General features: G+C 47.3%; 1 protein-coding gene across 1 annotated transcript; it reads left to right on the top strand.

The window, feature by feature from the left end:
* Nucleotides 1-9,832: 9,832 nt before the first annotated feature.
* Nucleotides 9,833-10,780, top strand: LOC102445000 (olfactory receptor 52N4-like). The gene has a single exon (XM_075922855.1). The coding sequence runs from the start codon at nt 9,833-9,835 to the stop codon at nt 10,778-10,780; it is 948 nt and encodes a 315-aa protein (XP_075778970.1).
* The last annotated feature ends 4,410 nt before the right edge of the window (nt 10,781-15,190 follow it).

Raw genomic sequence — 15,190 nt, 5'->3', positions numbered from 1 at the left:
TCAAGAGGTCATCGAGTCCAGCCCCCCGCCCTCAAGGCAGGATCAAGCTCCGTCTACACCATCCCTGACAGATGTCTATCTAACCTGTTCTTAAATATCTCCAGAGAGGGAGATTCCACCACCTCCCTTGGCAATTTATTCCAATATTTGACCACCCTGACAGTTAGGAATTTTTTCCTAATGTCCAATCTAAACCTCCCCTGCTGCACTTTAAGCCCATTACTCCTTGTCCTGTCCTCAGAAACCAAGAGGAACAAATTTTCGCCTTCCTCCTTGTGACACCCTTTTAGATATTTGAAAACCGCTATCATGTCCCCCCTTAATCTTCTTTTTTCCAAACTAAACAAGCCCAGTTCATGAAGCCTGGCTTCATAGGTCATGTTCTCTAGACCTTTAATCATTCTTGTCGCTCTTCTCTGTACCCTTTCCAATTTCTCCACATCTTTCTTGAAATGTGGCGCCCAGAACTGGACACAGTACTCCAGCTGAGGCCTAACTAGTGCAGAATAGAGCGGCAGAATGACTTCACGAGTTTTGCTTACAACACACCTGTTGATACAACCTAGAATCATATTTGCTTTTTTTGCAACAGCATCACACTGTTGACTCATATTCAACTTGTGGTCCACTATGACCCCTAGATCCCTTTCCGCCATGCTCCTTCCTAGACAGTCGCTTCCCATCTTGTATGTATGGAACTGATTGTTCCTTCCTAAGTGGAGCACTTTGCATTTCTCTTTATTAAACCTCATCCTGTTTACCTCTGACCATTTCTCTAACTTGCTAAGGTCATTTTGAATTATGTCCCTATCCTCCAAAGAAGTCGCAACCCCACCCAGTTTGGTATCATCTGCAAACTTAATAAGCGTACTCTCTATCCCAATATCTACATCATTGATGAAGATATTGAACAGTACGGGTCCCAAAACAGACCCTTGAGGAACTCCACTTGTTATCCCTTTCCAGCAGGATTTAGAACCGTTAACAACAACTCTCTGACTACGGTTATCCAGCCAATTATGCACCCACCTTATCGTGGCCCTATCTAAGTTATATTTGCCTAGTTTATCAATAAGAATATCATGCGAGACCGTATCAAATGCCTTACTAAAGTCTAGGTATATGACATCCACCGCTTCTCCCTTATCCACAAGGCTCGTTATCTTATCAAAGAAACATGTGCAGTCCACACTGGCCCTTTTCCGGAACAGTGTTTCCGGAAAAGGACTTTTGCCCGAACGGGAGCAGCATAGTTTTTCCGGAAAATCACTGACAATTTTACAGTAGATCGTAAGTGCTTTTCCGGAAAAGCAAGCGGCCAGTGTAGACAGCTGGCAAGTTATTCTGGAAAAGCGGCTGCTTTTCTGGAATAAGTGGCCCAGTGTAGACACAGCCAGCCAGTATGTTTACACTGTGGCGCCATTTTGCAATACTTCCGGTATCCCAAAGTAGCTATTCTGCATCTTTTAAATAAACCCCTTATTTTGAAATAGCTTGTGAAATAACAGGCTCGCTATTCCGATGTCCCTGTAAACCTGTTTCCCTGAGGATTAAGGGACATTTCAGAATAGCATTCTACTATCTGGGTGGTGTGTAGACACACCCACAGAGACCATGGTCAGGGAAGCTAGGACTCATTCCTGGGTTCTGTCTCTCATCCTGACACTGAATCTCTGTGAGACATTGGACAAGTCATGTCTCCTTATGCCTCAGTTTACCTATGTATATAATGGGGATATGCTCATAGCTAGCTTTGTCTGCTGGGTATTTTGAAGACCTTTGAAACAAAGGTGCTGCACAGTAGAATGATAATACCGATGAGAACAATGAGCTCGTATTCCTTAATAACAGCCCTGTATATCTGCAGAATGCGTTGGTGTCTTTCCTCAGGCACTGTCTCCATTTTTTTCTGTCAGCTATCTACCCAGCACCCTGGGTATTTTCAGGTTGCCAACACTGTGGTGATCTCGGCATTATCCCTAATTTCTCTTCCTAATCAACTATAATTTTCAATATGCACAGATACACAGAACAGCCAATTCCTCCCTGACTCAGCCCAGAGCCCAGGGGGTCTCCTCATCCTTTGGGAATAACCCTTAATTACTGTTTACTCCAAAACCTGCATAAATGGCTCAGACGCCCAGACAGGCTGGTCTCCAGCCTGTTTACATCCAGATGCCACTTCTCCGCTAGAGGCTGAGTGAACCCCACTGAGACTGCACAAGGCTGCCTTATAAACAGAGCACGCCCCTGTGTCAGCTCTCGGCGTGCGATGTTTCAGGAGATGCTGGGGTCAGAGAGGTGCAGGGCACGGCTTCCTGGAGAGGATTCCCAGGGAAGACAGTGTGTCTCAGAATTCACGGCTACTCATCATCACTTGCTACCAACTCCTCTGCTCAACAGACCCCGTTCAAGGTGGGCATGATGGGACAGCAAGTAAGTCTATGAGAATCTAAAAATGAGATCTCCTAATTTGAAGGTGCCAGGTCCCTTAACGAAGGGTGCTGAATCCCATTCAGCTAACCCCTTTGCTCCAGCAGTATCTGGGGAAGGAGTTGAACAGGGAAATAGGTATGAAGTGAACGCTTTTCTTTTAGCAGTCTTATAGGCCAGCCTGTCACTGGGAGTGAATGTTCCCTTCTGGGTGTGTCATTAGACAGAGTGAAGGGAAATACCTGATCTCGGTTCTCGGCCGATCGATTCACAGGGTTCAAGGGCAGAATCGATCATCCAGCCCAGCTGCTGTATCACACAGGCCTTGCCACACCAATATGGAGCTCTATAACCTGGCTGTGTTTACACTGGCAAGTTATTCCGGAAATTCAGCTGCTTTTCTGGAAAAACTTGCCAGCTGTCTACACTGGCCACTTGAGTTTCCGGAAAAGCTCTGACGATCTAATATAAAATCATCAGTGCTTTTCCGGAAAAACTATGCTGCTCCTGTTCGGGCAAAAGTCTTTTTCCGGAAAACTGTTCCGGAAAAGGGTCAGTGTAGACAGCACAGTAGTGTTTTCTGCAAAAAAGCCCCGATCACGAAAATGACGATCAGGGCTTTTTTGCGGAAAAGCGCGTCTAGATTGGCCATGGACGCTTTTCCGGAAAAAGTGCTTTTCCAGAAAAGCGTCCTGCCAATCTAGACGCGCTTTTCCGGAAATACTTTTAACAGAAAACCTTTTCCGTTAAAAACATTTCTGGAAAATCATGCCAGTGTAGACGTAGCCCCTGTGTTTCACCTGATCTACGGTAGGACATGATATCATGGAACCAGAGACTGAGATGGGACCGCAAGGGGTGTGTAGCCTAACCCCTGCCAAGAGGCAGGGTTTGTTGTGTCTAAACCATCCAGGACAGACACAACATAATAATTTACCAGGGTTTTTTTTTGTTCTTAATATACTGAATAACCCCCCTTTGTGTGATCTTTAGCCTTCCCAGGCATGGATTTTTCCCTGCTCTCTTAAAAGTCTCTTTATCAGTTTTCAAAACCTGCAGTTGGTTTTCAGACTCCTTTGGAAAACCTTCAGAGAAAGCACTTCCATGATACCTTGAGATACCTGTTCCCTTGTCCCCTGTTCTTACCGTTAAGAAGAATTTTTCCCCCTTCAGATTTCATGTAAATTGGCTCAGCTGTTGTTTGAACCCATTGAATCTTGCTCTGCTCGCTGTGATGGGGAAGAGCAACTTCTGTCTTCTTTTTTACGGCAGTTTTTCAAGTATATAAAGATGGGATCCCCCCTCAGTTTCTTTCTTTTCAAATTAAACCTACCCACTTGCATCAGCCTTTCTATTGTACCTAAAAGGGTATTACAGGAAGGGAGAAAAATTGTTCTCCTTGGCTTCTGATGATAGGACAAGAAGCAATGGGCTTAAACTGCAACAAGGGAGGTTTAGGTTGGACATTAGGAAAAACGTTGTGACTGTCAGGGTGGTTAAACACTGGAATAAATTGCCTAGGGAGGTTGTGGAATCTCCATCATTGGTTAGACAGACATCTATCAGGGATGGTCTAGATGGTGGTTGGTCCTGCTGTGAGGGCAGAGAACTGGACTCAATGACCTCTTGAGGTCCCTTCCAGTTTGGTATTCTATGATTCTATGATCGTATGCTTTGTATTTTGTCCCTGGGATCTTCTCTGTCTTTTGCCTCTGGATTGTTTCCAGTCTCTCTTCTTCCTTTCTAACCAACCACTGGAGTCCTGAAATGGACACAGTATTCCAGCTGTGGGCTGCCCAACACTCATAGAGGAATAATATCTCTTCTCACGATCTGCTTGGTATGCATCTGGTAATACAATCCCAAGCTGCATATTTTTGCAAGAGCAACAAAATAATGTACGGTCCTGAAAGATGTTCTTCTAACAACTCCGCTATAGACATCATGAGGTCAACATAAAAAGTCACTGATCTAGCTACCACCCCCTGGGTATGTCTACACTACCCCGCTAGTTTGAACTAGCAGGGTAATGTAGGCATACCGCAATTGCAAATGAAGCCCGGGATTTGAATTTCCCGGGCTTCATTTGCCTAAGCGGGGCGCCTCCATTTTTAAATCCCCGCTCGTTCGAACCCCGTGCCGCGCGGCTACACGCGGCACGAACTAGGTAGTTCGAACTAGGCTTCCTAGTTCGAACTACCGTTACTCCTCATTCCACGAGGAGTAACGGTAGTTCGGACTAGGAAGCCTAGTTCGAACTACCTAGTTTGTGCCGCATGTAGCCGCGCGGCACGGGGTTCGAATGAGCGGGGATTTAAAAATGGCGGTGCCCCGCTTAGGCAAATGAAGCCCGGGAAATTCAAATCCCGGGCCCATTTGCAATTGCGGTATGCCTACATTACCCTCCTAGTTCGAAATAGGAGGGTAGTGTAGACATACCCCCTGAGAGGTGGATAGCCTAAGCTGACCAGAGAAAACCAGCTGTCTCTGTAAGTAGTGTTGACACTGCAGAACTACAGTGTCATGGCTGTCACATTTTACGTGCAGACCGGCCCTCAACGAGATCTTCCAGCAATGCATCCAGTCTGGTTGTGCAGACGTACAGAGCTGGAGAATGCTCCACTTGCCTTTGCAGCGTGTTCCCATGGTTAGTCAGCCTCAGTGTTTATTCTGATGGTTTTTTTTCTTATGATTACCCTCAGCACCGAATATTTGTGCTTATTTCCACCTGGAATTTTTTGGACATTGCCTATCTCTTCTAGCTTAATGAGACCGTGATTTCCCACTGTTTTCTCCTCAGGAGCATCCCACTGGATCGTGGTTTTGATGCAATAAGTAGGGGTAGCTTTACGCCTCTCTCTATCAGGTATTTTCTCTAGCTCAAATCATTTTGGTGGCTTTGTTTTTACGCACCCTCTCTAATTTTCCAACATCCTTTTGAAATGTGCACTCCAGCTCCCTAACCCAAAAGCCTTGTGAAGAGAGAAAATCCTTCCCCCATTCCAACCCCTCACCCCTGTTTATGCCTCCGAGGGTTGCTTCACCCTTTTCGCCACAGCATTGTGTTGAGAGCCCATGGACAGCTGGTTGTCCACAATGATCCCTAGATCCGTGTCATAACACAGTGCCCTTGTCTATGGGTCACCGTCTATTCCCTGTTCCGCAAGGATAACTTTTGGGCTGACTCTATTAATATGCTCTAGATCAACTGCTTCAGGGGGTAGCTGAGTTAGTCTGTACAGAAAAAAACGACAAATAGTCTGGTAGCACTTTATTCGACTAACAAACCATGTAGATGGGATCATGAGCTACCACTTCTTCAGATGACCGGAGTTTTGAGTTTAGGATGTGCAGACCCAAAGTAAATAGGAGCTATGTGGGGTGAGGGCTCTGGGTGGATTTATTTGACAAGATCTTTTTCAATAAACTCTGCTTTTGACTGGCATTAATGAGAGTCCTAGACTATTTATTTAACGAACCCCTTTTTAACTAACCAGCCTTTCGATTGTTTCCTAACCTTATCAAATCTTCATTTTTTTGTACTTTAGAGGTCATATAGAACTGTCCTTTGTTTGCCTTTTTTAAATTATTTATTTAGGTATTTATTTATGTTGATCTTCTCTTTTCTTGTTACTTCTGGTTCCAGATTAGATGTGTGATTGATCTGTCAGTTCATAGCTCTGATGTTTGTCATTCTAATCTTCTACTCTACATGTTGTCTGACATCCTCCTTGACTGCTAATGGACTGGAAAGGGTCTCATCACCTCATCCTGCTTCTCTTTCCAAATGCAGAACAAACCTATGTCTGCAACATTAACCATTTTCCTTCCTCCAGCTCATAACTGGCCTATACTTTTTTCTAGGATTTTTTTGTTCTTAATGTACTGAATGGCCTCCTTTGTGTGATCATTAGTCTTGCCAAGCATGGATTTCTCCCTGCTCTCCTTAAAGTCCCTTAGCAATGTTCAAAACCTCCAGTTGGTGTCCTAACAGGGATCTTGCTGTGTCAAGTGATGATAACCTCTTGGCTGTGTGCATGTGCTGTCTGTATCCTGTCCCGGCTCTGCACAGAAAGCTGGCACAGCATCCCCAGAGAGATCCCCCGGTGACCACAAATATCAGATAAGCGTCAAAGGCACCAGTGACGGGGTGGACTAAGCCCAATGCCCCTGCTGGAGGCTGGAGGCCTTAGGCCTTGCCACCCCCCTCCTCTGGGAAAAGAGCAGAAAATAGGTCCCCCATGCAGAATAGAGTGGCTGCTTCTGCTACAGCCAATCAGGATCCAGCAAGCCAGTATAAAAGAAGCTACTGAGCCAGGGCCTGGCAGTTCCTCACTGGAGCTTGACCAAGGCAGACTGAAAGGGCAGCAGCGCTTTGGAAAGCTCTGAGTGGGAGCTGGATGTCAGACCTAGGGGGCGTTGGCACAGCACCCTTCTGTCAGAATCAGCTCCGCAATGTGTGCTACACAAGTCAAAGTTGAAAGAGCTTATTTCAAGATTTGGCACTCTATGGACAGCACCAAATTTCAAAACAAGGCACTATTCCGTTACAGGGATGCCGGAATAGCAAGCCCGTTATTTCGGGAAATAGCAGGCGTGTTTAAAGAGACAGCATTGCTATTTTGAGATACTTCCAGTATCCCGAAATAGCGCCGCAGTCTAGACCTACCCAAAGTCAGAACCCAGGTCCAGTGGCTGAAGGCTGGCTCTTAAGAGACTGCAACACCATGTAGAACCCCAGACAGGGTGCAGGGAAACTTGACCCCAAAGCTCTGAGAGAGGGGGCTGGACAGAGCAGCTCCCTGGGCAAATGGCCCAGGGATCGAGACAGCAATAGACTACGTTGACACTCAGCAGGCAACGGCTTCTTACAGGGTCCCTGGGTGGGGACCCAGAGGAGTGGGTGGGCCTGGGTCTCCCCCAGCGCCCCAACAGACATAACAAGGAGGTAAGAAGAAACTTGGTCCCAGTCAATGGACCAGAAAGCCTTCTGGAATACCTCCACTCCCAGAGAACAGCCGGGCAGGGAAGGTGCAGACACGTCCTTGGCCACAAAGGATGCTCACAAGAGGGTGAGACCCTTCGTAGCACCCAACCAGCATTTTGCCAGCAGAAGCCCAGTAATAACATCCTGGCCCAACGGTTACGGTACACTAAGTCTGTTGCCTCCATGGCAATGGACCAGCTCAGTCGCCCGCAAGACTTTTCACGGCCCCAGAGGTCAGACGACAGTGCCTCTGAGACACACCTCTACACACACACAAATTACATGTCAAGCTTGACATATCAGGATGCCACCTGCTGACCTTCCTACCTCCCCCTCCTCCCCTATTGCCTCATCCTCGGTCGTTTCATCAGAATATCCCATCCATCATGCTGTCATCCTGACCCTGCCCTGTTCTCTTGTTATCTAGGGGGAGTGTGTGGCTTTCAGGGCATTTTGGTACCAGCCAGGAATGTGTTTACATGATTTGTGCTTAGTGCCTCTTAGGTGGGTGTGACAGGGTGGACTAGGCCTGCTAGAGGCTTGTGCCTTTTCCACGCTCTACCCCAGGGAAAAGAGCAGAGGAGAGGTCCTCCAGGTGAGCTAGAGTGGCTGCTTCTGCTGCAGCCAATCAGGGCGCAGCAAGCCGGTATAAAGAAGCTGCTGAGCCAGGGCCTGGCAGTTCCTCACTGGAGCTCAAGCCAGGCAGATCCAGTGACTGACTGGGAAGGCAGCAGTACCTCAGACAGTTCAGGGTATAGGCTGGATTGCAGACCTGGCTGAAGCCCAGGTCGAGTGGCTGAAGACCAGCCATGGTGGGCTACGGTGAATTGCAGAGCCCAGGGCAGGGTGCTGTGAGGACTCCATCTGGGAGAGGGCAAGGACAGAGCAGCTTCTTGGGGAAGTGACCCTGGGAATGAGTAGCAGTGGGTAGTAAGGACACTTAGCGGGCAACTGGTCCCTGAACTGGGACCCAGAGGAGTGGGTGGGCCTGAGAGCCCTCCCCTCCACCAAACTCGCGGTAGCTACAAAAGGTGGCAGGAAGAAGGCTGTTCCCAGGGGACTGAGAAGAAAGGGCATTTGGGATACCTCCACTCCCATACCAAGTCAGAGGAGAGGCGCTTGGAGACACACATGCTTGTCCAAAAGGGGGTGCTCAAGAGCGGGTGAGCCTTCTACGGGCTGTTTCTGCAATACCAGCCATGCTCTTGCCAGATTATATGCACCGGACATGGCCCTTGCTCACCGCTCAACTTGGCTTTATATTAGCAAAGTGTTGCCTACTTTCGCCAGGCCTCACCAGTTCTTCTGTATTCCTTGCCATCTATTTTCTGGGGGTGGAGGGGGGAATTTCCACATTTTTGTATGTTCCTCCCCCCCACACACACACACACTAATCGCTGCCCTCACTTTGCTGCTGAATTGGGTTTTTAGAAAAAGTTTGTCCATTTTCTTGATTGTGGAATTCTACTTTTCGGCCGATAACGCATGCTGGGTCCTGCTGGCGCACCTCTGCTTTTTAAATGTATTAAGAGCCTCTTTTTAAAAACTCCCAAATTTCAGTCACATTTTTCTCTTGATTGGAACGGATTACATTCGAATGCACTGAGAATAGTTCCTACTCACTGATATCTATAGACACTTAGCATTTCAAGAAGGCTAATTCACCAAAACGAAGGCAAATTACCAGCAAAACTGATTGGAAGGAAAAATTTCAAGAGAAATTCTCTCAGCCTGTCTTGGGAACCGACTTTCTATCTCCTATATCCTTTAAGGAGACTTGGTGACCACTCCTTTGGCATCTGAATAATTGCTTTGCTTTGACCACTGCTGTGAATGAGCAGGTGTTGCCATAGAGCTGCTATCAATGATGCAAAGGGGTTTTTCCCGCTCTGAGGTGTGTTCCAGTTGGAATGATTTCTCCTGGTACACGTCTTGACAAAGATTTGGATTTTTTGCACTCTCAGATTTTGAGCAATTGGGCGAATGGGGAGCTCCCTATAACATGGGCTTTCTAGCTTCGTTTTCTTTACATTTATGAAGACTGGTGTATTGCTAGTATCCACACTCATGTTTCCTGCTGCTTTAGTTTTCCCACTCTGCCACCTGTTGAAATTATTGATGGGTGCTGCACAATCTCATAGGAGGTTGCCATTAGCAGGGTCGCTTGGTCAGAATTCATTTCTCAAAATAATGTCATTTTTTTCAGTGTGTGAAGAGCAACCAACCTGTGTCATCCATGAGAATAGCCTCCAGTAGTGTGTGTTGTGTCTCATATTATCCTTGTCTCTCCATCCAGCCACATGTACTGTGACCGTCACCCTAGAGCCTGGCCACGCAGGAAGTCAGAGGAACTTACGGTACGTGCAGGAGACACTGTTGACCCTCAGAGTTACAAAACGGCTTCTCTACTCCATGTTGGAATCTAACTCAACTGACTTCACCAACCCTTCCATCTTCATCCTGCTGGGCATACCTGGCCTGGAGGCGTCCCATGTCTGGATCTCCATCCCCTTCTGCATCATGTACATCATAGCCATTTTGGGGAACTTCACCATCCTGTTCGTTGTGCGGAGGGAGCCAAGTCTCCATGTGCCCATGTACTATTTCCTCTGCATGCTGGCCATCAGCGACCTGGTCCTGTCCACGTCCATCCTACCCAAAACTCTGAGCATCTTCTGGTTCAATTCCAGGGAGATAAACTTCAGTGCCTGCCTCACCCAGATGTACTTCATTCACTGCTTCTTATCAATCGAGTCTGGCATTTTTGTGGCCATGGCGTTGGATCGCTACGTGGCCATCTGCCATCCCTTGAGACATTCCACCATCCTGACAAACCCTGTGGTAGCCAAGATTAGCCTGGCCGTGGTGCTGCGTGGCTCTGTGCTTGTGTTACCCACTCCCTTCCTGGCAAGGCAATGGCCATATTGCAGAACAAACATCATCTCCCATACGCACTGCGAGTACATGCCCGTGGTGAAGCTGGCCTGTGGCGACCTCCGTGTCAGTAGTTACTATGGCCTCTTTGTGGTATTCTTAGTGACTGGTCTGGATGTGTTTTTTATCACCACATCCTATACTCAGATCCTCAGGGCCATCTTCAGCCTCCCCACCAAGGATGCCCGGCTCAAGACCTTTGGGACCTGCGGCTCACATCTCTGTGTCATCTTAGCCTTTTACATTCCTGCTGTCTTCTCCTTCCTAACACAACGTTTTGGCCAGAATGTGCCCCCACATTTCAACATTCTCTTTGCCAATGTGTATCTCCTGGTGCCTCCCATGCTGAACCCCGTCATCTACGGAGTCAGGACCAGGCAGATCTGGGACAGCCTGCTCCAACTTTTTAGTTGTAAAGGGGCCTAGAATTTTCTCCTGATGCTCTGGCTGGTGACATTGGTCTGGGCCCTATTCAGTGAGTCACTCCCTAGATACTCAGAGGGGATGAAATGCGTTGTCTTCTGTACTGTGCGATTTCATCACGTCAAACTGTAGAATGGGTGTGGGTACAACTCACTAACTCTTATGGTTGCCACGTCTCTAAGGGTATGTCTACACTACCCCCCTACTTCGAACTAGGGGGGTAATGTATGCATACCGAACTTGCTAATGAAGCCCGGGATTTGAATTTCCCGGGCTTCATTAGCATAAAGCCGGCGCCGCCATTTTAAAAAGCTGGCTAGTGCGAACCCCGTGCCGCGCGGCTACACGCAGCACGGACTAGATAGTTCGGATTAGGCTTCCACGGATTAGGCGTACAGATAGTTCGGATTAGAAGCCTAATCCAAACTATCTAGTCCATGCCGCGTGTAGCCGCGCGGCACGGGGTTCGCACTAGCCGGCTTTTAAAAATGGCGGCGCCGGCTTTATGCTAATGAAGCCCGGGAAATTCAAATCCCGGGCTTCATTAGCAAGTTCGGTATGCATACATTACCCCCCTAGTTCGAACTAGGGGGGTAGTGTAGAGATACCCTAAGTGATGGTAGCAGGATATTTGAGCTTCCACCCATTGCCCTGGCAGTACCATCAAGACCTGGTCCCACTGTGCATCTTCCCCTGAACCCTTCTTGTTTGTCCTTCTCCTCACACCCATCACTCACTGGATCATGATCACTTCCTCCATACCTTGATGCAGAAGTGCCCTTCCATATTTTGGGGGGTGGGCAGAGATTTCAAATTTAACTGTGATTCCAGCAATGAGCTGACCGGAGCTGTGTATCTAATTCCTATATAAAAGAAACAAAATTAAAGCACTAACAATTAATCTACTAAGCTTTAACAGGAACATGTGCTGTCTTATGGCAAGTCATTGAAGTACAGTAGTTAGTTCTAAAATTGTAATGTCTATTCTTACTTTATTACTCACTCTGCCTCCGGGGTCTCCTACAGCTCTGAGAGGGCAGTGGGTGTAGTGGGCTGCAGAGGTGGCGGGTAACTCTGGTACCATAGTGGGTAGGACCAATGGTCCATCCAGCCCAGTATCTTCTCTTCCAACAGTGCCTAAAACCAGGTGCTTCACAGGGAGTGAACAGAACTGGGAAAGTCTCAGGGATCCATCGCCTGTCGTCCAATCCCAGCTTCTGGCAACCAGAGAGGCGTACAGCTAGTTCGGATTAGAAGCCTAATCCAAACTAGCTAGCCCATGCCGCGTGTAGCCGCGCGGCACGGGGTCCGAACTAGCCGGCATTTAAAAATGGCGCCGGCCGGCTTCATGCAAATGAAGCCCGGGAAATTCAAATGCCGGGCTTCATTTGCAACTGCGGATGACTACATTACCCCCGCTAGTTCGAACTAGTGGGATAGTGTAGACATACCTGAAGGGACACCCAGAACATGGTTTGGGTCTCTGATCCTGGAGAGCAGCCATTAATTAACCTATCCTCTGCGTTGGAGTTCATAATGGAATCATGTTAGATCCTTGGCCTTGACAGCATCCCCCAACAAAGTGGCCCATAGGTTGATTATGAACAAATACTTCCTTTTGTTTGTTTCCCATCTGCTGCCTATTCATTTCCTAGTTCTTATGTTTTGTGAAGGAGTCAATAATATTTCCTGATTCAATTTTTCCACACCAGCCGTTGTGACACTGTACCCCCATATTGTAAGGGGATATCATTGTCAAAATGTTATGCAAAAGTGCATCTGCTTTAAGTGCAAAATGTGGTATGTTGCTTCTCACTGTAAAATCTTGTAGTCCTCTGAATGTGTGTATTCTATTTGTGTGCCTGTATCATTCTTCTATGTCAAGTGAGAAATATGAAGTGTAAACCTGCTTATTAAACTAGGTCTTCTGTGAGAGCCTGTAGTAGTACTTAAGGGACTTAATGGCCTAGCGCTCAAGGCAGTGATCAATGAATGGTTTGGATTTTCCTGTCAACCTAAGCTTTCATTGGTCCCATAAAGGCATGTGACCATGCCACTTGGTGCTGGAATCCATCTTGAATGTGGTATTTCCCCATGAGGATGGGGGGATAGAGTAAAGGCTTCCCGCCCTGGGGAAATTCTCTTGAAGGGAGGGGAAGCCATCAATGAGTGTCTTCAACTGGCTTTTGAAATTGCCTGCATAGACTAAGAGGACACACAAGAACACCTGGAAAGAAAACTTGCAATGGAGGGGGAGAAGGAGAACTGATGGGACAAGGTGAGAGAAGATCAGCCCTGCTTGGTGAGGAATTGGCTGGTGAAGTGCCTGAAATATGAAGTAGGCTGAGAAATATTATTTGTAAAAACTTCCAGAGAATTAGGCTGAGCTGGCGTGTTTTCTTCATTTTAGCTTAGTCACTTGCTTGGTCACCACTCGCAATCACTTAAATACTAGTGTTCATAATTAATAAAACCAGTCTTGTTTATTATCAAGCCCATTGAAAATAATTGTTACCATTGATAAAGAGAACTCCATACGTTTTCCCTGTGGACACTTCCATACAGAGCAAGATGGATTTATTGGGGTTGGTCCCTTTCTGGGGCTGTGAGCCTGGATGCTTGCATTTCCCTGTAATTTAGCTCTCCCAGGATGTGTCTAGACTACAGGGTTTTTTCAAAAAAAGTGGCCTTTTTTCGGAAAAACTTCCCCTGCGTCTAGACTGCCACCACATTCTTTTACAATTAAATCCAAAGAACGGTTTTTTCAACCGTGGAAAACCTCATTTTACGAGGACTAACACCTTTTTTTCTAAAGTGCTCTTTCGAAAAAAGGCATTATTGAATGCAAACAGGACTTTTTCAAAAGAGAGCATCCAGATTGCCTGGGTGCTCTCTTTGGAAAAGGCAGCTTGCTTTTTCGAAAGAAGTGACTGCAGTCTAGATGTAGCCGCAGAGCTAAGCTGTTCTCAGTGCCTATGTTGCTCTGCTGGGGGGCGGTCACCCCAATTCTGGGCCTTATTGGAGGAGACCAGAGCTTGTGGTTCAGCAGGACAGGACAGGGCAGTGGGGAGCCCAAGAAGGCAGGTAGGTGAACTCAGGGGCATGATCAAAACATCGGCTGACAGTCCATAGGGGACCTCAGAGATCCAATCCATCAGAGTCATGATTTAGCACTTTCTCTTATACAGCCCTTTAGTCATCTCTTTTCCAACCTGTACAGTCCCATTATTTTGAATCTCTCTTTGAGTGACGTTTGTTCGATACCCCTCATCATTTCTGTGGCCCTTCTCCAAATCCAGTATCCGTTTTTTAAGGTCATGTGACCAAATCTGCACACAGGATTCAAAATACTGGTTATTTCTTATTTCCTTTTCCCTAATGATTCCCCACATTCTGTTTCCTGTCCAAGAGAAAACTCTCCCACCGGCAGGTTGCAGCTACACACGGGACAACCCCACTGCAGGGAGCATAGGGAGACTGTTCCAGGGAGGAGCCCGGACTGGGATGTTGGAATCTTAGAACCACTAAGGAGGTGGCTGATGATTCCATCGACTCAGCAGCTGGAGAAACACGACTTCCATCAGGGAGACAGGTGTAGCTCCTGTCACGGACATACGTGTCCAGGCTGTTGGCTGTGATCCCTTCATGGCTGAGCAGGGGACAGATCCTGCCCTGAAGAGCAGAGGGGCGCTCTGAGCAGGAAACTGGGGACAATAACGGTGGGAGCACAGGGATGTCTTCTCATGGATATAAAGACTAGAGGACACCAAATGAAATTAATGGGTAGCAGGTTTAAAACTAATAAGCAAAAGTTCTTCTTCACACAGTGCATAGTCAACCTGTGGAACTCCTTGCCAGAGGAGGCTGTGAAGGCTAGGACTAGAACAGAGTTTAAAGAGAAGCTAGATAATTTCATGGAAGTTAGGTCCATAAAAGGCTATTATCCAGGGGATAAAATGGTGTCCCTGGCCTCTGTTTGTCAGAGGCTGGAGAGGGATGGCAGAAGACAAATTGCTTGATTATTATCTTCAGTCCACCTTCTCTGGGGCACCTGGTGCTGGCCACTGTCAGCAAACAGGACACTGGGCTAGATGGACCTTTGGTCTGACCCAGTACGGCCGTTCTTATGGATCACATGAGGAATGGTGCCCAGGGTGCAGCGGTTGATTCCACCTCTAAGCAACTGGCCACCCAACCTGTGGTTGGGTTGTTAACAGCAAGCTGTGTAAGTGACTCCCACAGGGTGAGCTCTCCTGGGTAGAGAGATGGATGACGGAGGCCACCCCAATCCACAACCCAGTTCTTCAGGACTTTGTTCCTGACCTGCTTGTGGATTCTAATGCTGTCTCTTTAAAAGGGAATATAATGGAGATCACCTATCACCAGAAGGGACCGGTCCCCTGCCTTCACAGG

The sequence above is a fragment of the Pelodiscus sinensis genome, chromosome 1, assembly GCF_049634645.1.
Source record: "Pelodiscus sinensis isolate JC-2024 chromosome 1, ASM4963464v1, whole genome shotgun sequence".
Taxonomy (NCBI): domain Eukaryota; kingdom Metazoa; phylum Chordata; order Testudines; family Trionychidae; genus Pelodiscus; species Pelodiscus sinensis.
Note: the sequence above shows the minus strand (reverse complement) of the source record. Positions and strands in the feature narration are given on the sequence as shown.